The sequence below is a fragment of the Rhea americana genome, unplaced genomic scaffold, assembly GCF_003343005.1.
Source record: "Rhea americana isolate MKP2758 unplaced genomic scaffold, rheAme1 scaffold_597, whole genome shotgun sequence".
Classification (NCBI taxonomy): domain Eukaryota; kingdom Metazoa; phylum Chordata; class Aves; order Rheiformes; family Rheidae; genus Rhea; species Rhea americana.
In genome coordinates this window covers 3,624-7,590 of record NW_028186753.1, presented here as the reverse complement: position 1 = coordinate 7,590, position 3,967 = coordinate 3,624, and the positions used below count along the sequence as shown (strand labels likewise).

Genomic DNA, 3,967 nt, shown 5'->3' with positions numbered 1-3,967 from the left:
CCAGCGATGGCTCCTTGGAGCTGGGCTCCACACCAGGCTCCCAGCTCCACCAAGGGCTCCTGGTGCCTTTGCTGCCATGAGCCCTGAGCGTCCCCAGGTTCCACCTGGCAGCAGCGGCTCCCTGCGGGGATGGGACCCACAGGCCGGCTGCACTGTCCCGGGCTCGTGCTGGCTGTGCGCCAGGGACAGCCCCTTCCCCTGGCCCCTGCATTTCCCGGGCAGCTGGCGGGTGGCCAGCCCGGACGTGGTGGCGTGCGGAGGGAGACATTAGCTGCCTCCTGATGTCTCTGGGGATGCTGTCCCCTCCCCAGGGAGGGCTGAGCCCAGTCCGGAGGCCTGGGAAGCACCAGCAGGGTCTGCGACGGTGGCTTTGTGCTCGGGGAGGGGCACATCTGTGCTGCCGGGGCCTTGCTGACCCCAACCGGCCCTTGGACTGGGCTRATGCAGACTGCACTGCGGGGCCAGAGGCACCCYAACCCCAGGGATCCTCGATCCCRGGGGCTGCAGGACACATCAGAAGCRTGACAGTGAGCTGAGGAGGAAACACCCACCATGTTTTGAGCTGTTCCTGGGCCCGGGTGAGCAGCTTTGGGGTGACCCAGGTTGTCCCTGCTACCAGGCRCCTCCTCTCCTCTGCCCTCCCCGGAGCCCCCGACCCAGCGTCCTGCTGCCGTGCTGCACGGAGCCCCTTGCTCCCTACAGCACTCGCTTTTGCCGTTTGCCCAGCCAGAGTGTCCTGATCCGTGTTCCCGCGCTGCCTCCTGCTGTGCCCCACGGCCCCGGCCGAGCCTTGCCATRCTGGGAGCTGCCCCCTTGCCTGGCCGGGGTCCCTGGCACAGCCCCCTCACCCGCCTGCCCCGCTCTGCTCTGGTGCAGCTGCGCTGTCGCCCTTCGCGGCAACCCGGCGGATCGGGCACCCCTACCAGAACCGCACGCCGCCCAAGCGCAAGAAGCCGCGCACGTCCTTCTCGCGGGTGCAGATCTGCGAGCTGGAGAAGCGCTTCCACCGCCAGAAGTACCTGGCGTCGGCCGAACGCGCCACCCTGGCCAAGGCCCTCAAGATGACAGATGCCCAGGTCAAAACCTGGTTCCAGAACCGCCGCACCAAGTGGAGGTACTGGGGCCGGGGCAGCGTCGCGGGCCGAGCCGAGGGGCGGGCGCCCGCTGCCACCTCCCGGCCAGCCCCAGCCCCGCGGCCAGCGTCTGTTGCTCCCAGTATCTGTTGCTCCCGCACCACCCCTGTGGAGAGCCTGGGCTGGAGCGGTGCAGGACCCCATCCCCACGGTGTGCATGGCGCAGGGGCCACAAGGCATGGAGCAGCCCCACACGCCCAGCCCTGCCCTGGTGCCTGCAGCCCCGGGCGGGATGCAGTGGTGCTGGGAGCGGGACGTGGCTCTGGGAGCCRGATGCAGGGGTGGGGGGTGGCGGGGCTGGAGCTGCTGCCTGTGCTGGCAGGAGGCAGACGGCGGAGGAGCGCGAGGCGGAGCGCCAGCAGGCCAACCGTCTGATGCTGCACCTGCAGCAGGAGGCCTTCCAGAAGAGCCTGAGCCAGCCGCTGCCCCAGGACCCGCTCTGCATGCACAACTCCTCCCTCTACGCCCTGCAGAACCTGCAGCCCTGGGCTGAGGACAATAAGGTGACATCCGTCTCAGGGGTGGCCTCTGTGGTGTGAGCCCGCTGCGGAGCAGAGGGGACTGGCTGGCCCCTGCTCCCTGGGGGCCTCGGACTCAGTGGAGGTGGTGGGCGGGAGGCGGCCAGCGGGGTCGGAGCCTGTACCTCCATCCCCGTGGCAGGAAGGGGGTTGCTGTTTCCCAGGAAGGCTCCTGCATGGCAGCCCCCTCCCCTTGCCTTCCCCACACTGTGGCCAGCCCCACCTGGCTCCTGCCTCGCCGTCCCGGAGCGAGCAGCCATCCCAACCGCCCAATGCTCCGGGGCAGTGGATGAGCCCCTGCGAGTGGACTCYGAGGCTCTGCCGACCACTGACTTGAGTGCTGCATGGCCATGGGTGGCCCCTTTTCTGCCTGGATCCTGCTGGGGAGCCCAGGGCTGGGGTTCCCCCAGGCCATGGGTGCCTCTCCCTGCCTCCTGCTGCCCCTTTCCCAGGGGCTCCCAGTCCCAGCCCACTGCGGCAGGGAGTGGCTCCGGCACTGCGTGGAGATGGTTCCCCTCGCCAGGCAGGTCACAGCACAGGGCCTGATCCCCATCAGCATATCCTCAGGCCAGGCCAGGCTGCCCTGCTCCCCACAGGGCTGATCCAGTGCTGATCCTGTCCTGGGAGGGAGGATCCCAGTGCAGACAGGGAACCTGCCTTCCCAGATTTACACATTCCCAGTGATGGAAAATCTCCCACTGCCCTTGGTAGCTGGTTCCAGTGGTAGATTACATCACTCGCAAACACATGCCTTATCTGAGTTGGAGTTTTCCAGCTACCTGGCTGGAAGAGGAGCCTCTCCCAGGCTGGCATGGCCCCTGCTCTCCTCTGAGGGGCTGGACAGATGGAGCTTGTTTGCTGCCTGGCCTGGGCTCCCAGTGCCCCCAGACTCTGTGCCTGCTGGTTTGCCAGCTCATGGGCCCAGACATGCCATTCCCGCAGTGGCACTGGTGATGGACACAAGATTCCCAGCCACGTCAGAGGATTGCACCAGCTTTCAGGCCACATCGGGCAGTTGTGCGTGGCCTACYGGCTACTCTCATGCCTCACTCCAGCCCTGCGAGCCTCTGGTTCCCAGGACTCACTTCCCCTCCTGTCCAAGCTGCCTGTGTTTTGGTGAAGGACTGAACTTTTGGCCTAGCATGACCTGGAGTTTATTAGTCCCACATGGAGGCAGAGGTGTCTGCCAGGGGTTTCCAGCTGCAGAAATCTCCCTGCTCCAGCAACCTTCTTTCACTCTGGCCTGTGACGCATCCTTTCCCATAATTATCCCCTGAGTGTCCCCTCTTCTCCTGTGGTGGGGCCAGGACCACAGGGCAGACCTCCCCAAGGTGAATGAGGCTGGTCCCCTGCCCTACTCTYCCCAGGCCATAGGGGCGAAACCCTCAATCCCAGACGGTCCCAGCCCTGACCCACTCCAGCCAGCCTTGGCCATGCCAAGACTACCAGGATGGGGCAATGCCCCTGACTGTGGCAACATGATGCCCAGCCATGGGGAGCCCCATCTGGGCCAGCTCAGGCCATGGTCCACGGCAGTGCGTGGCCCCAACCCTAACACCAACTGCAAACTTAAACCTTACCCTAACCCCTACTCAGACCTAATCCTAACTCTAACCTCAACCTTAACCTCACTTCCTACTGTAATCCCAACTCTAACACTAGCACAGCTATAACCCCAACCCCACCCCCACCCCAAACCTAACCCTAACACCAATCCCCACTCCAGCTCTCACCCTAACTCTAACCATAACCCTAATCCTAGACCTGGTCCCTACCATAATCCCAAACTCAGCCTTGGCTCCAACCCTGACCCTCATCCCAGCCTCAAACCTAACCCTGACCCCTACTCTTGCCGTTAACCCCCCCCCCCCCCCCAAACCCGCGCCACCCCCACCCCCACCCTCCCCCCCGCTGTCCATGGTGCTGCCAGCGCTGCCCGGGGCTCAACGGGCCGGCGGCACCTGCGGGGCCCGGCGGGCGCGGGCGCGGGAACCGGGAGCCGGCGTTGCAGGGGAGGGGGCCCCGGGCGGGACCCTCTCCGGGTGCGGCAGGACCCCGTCCCCGCCCGCAGGCCCGTCGGGCGGGAGCAGGTCCCGCCGGCGCCGGCAGTGCTCCCGGGAAGGGGCGGGGGGCGCGGCCGGTGCCGGTTCGCCGGTGTCGGGATTGGCTGCGGCTCCGTGACGCGGCCCCGTTTTACCGGGGGGAGCCGCTGCGGCGCCGCCGCAGAGCCACCGGGATGAGCGCGGCCGGCCCCGGCCCCGGCCCCGGCCCCGGCCCCGTCGGGCGGAACGACGGAGCCGCCGCCTGCGCGCTGGC

The 3,967-nt window shown here is 67.0% G+C and overlaps 1 protein-coding gene across 1 annotated transcript in view; it reads left to right on the top strand.

The window, feature by feature from the left end:
• TLX2 (T cell leukemia homeobox 2) overlaps positions 1-3,397 on the top strand; it is a 16,426-nt gene extending 13,029 nt beyond the window's left edge. Inside the window, exons 3-4 of the mRNA XM_085319546.1 lie at positions 877-1,114; positions 1,456-3,397. Coding sequence (XP_085175672.1) covers positions 877-1,114; positions 1,456-1,672 — 455 coding nt within the window. The 3' untranslated portion in view covers positions 1,673-3,397. The remainder of the gene's footprint in view (positions 1-876; positions 1,115-1,455) is intronic.
• The last annotated feature ends 570 nt before the right edge of the window (positions 3,398-3,967 follow it).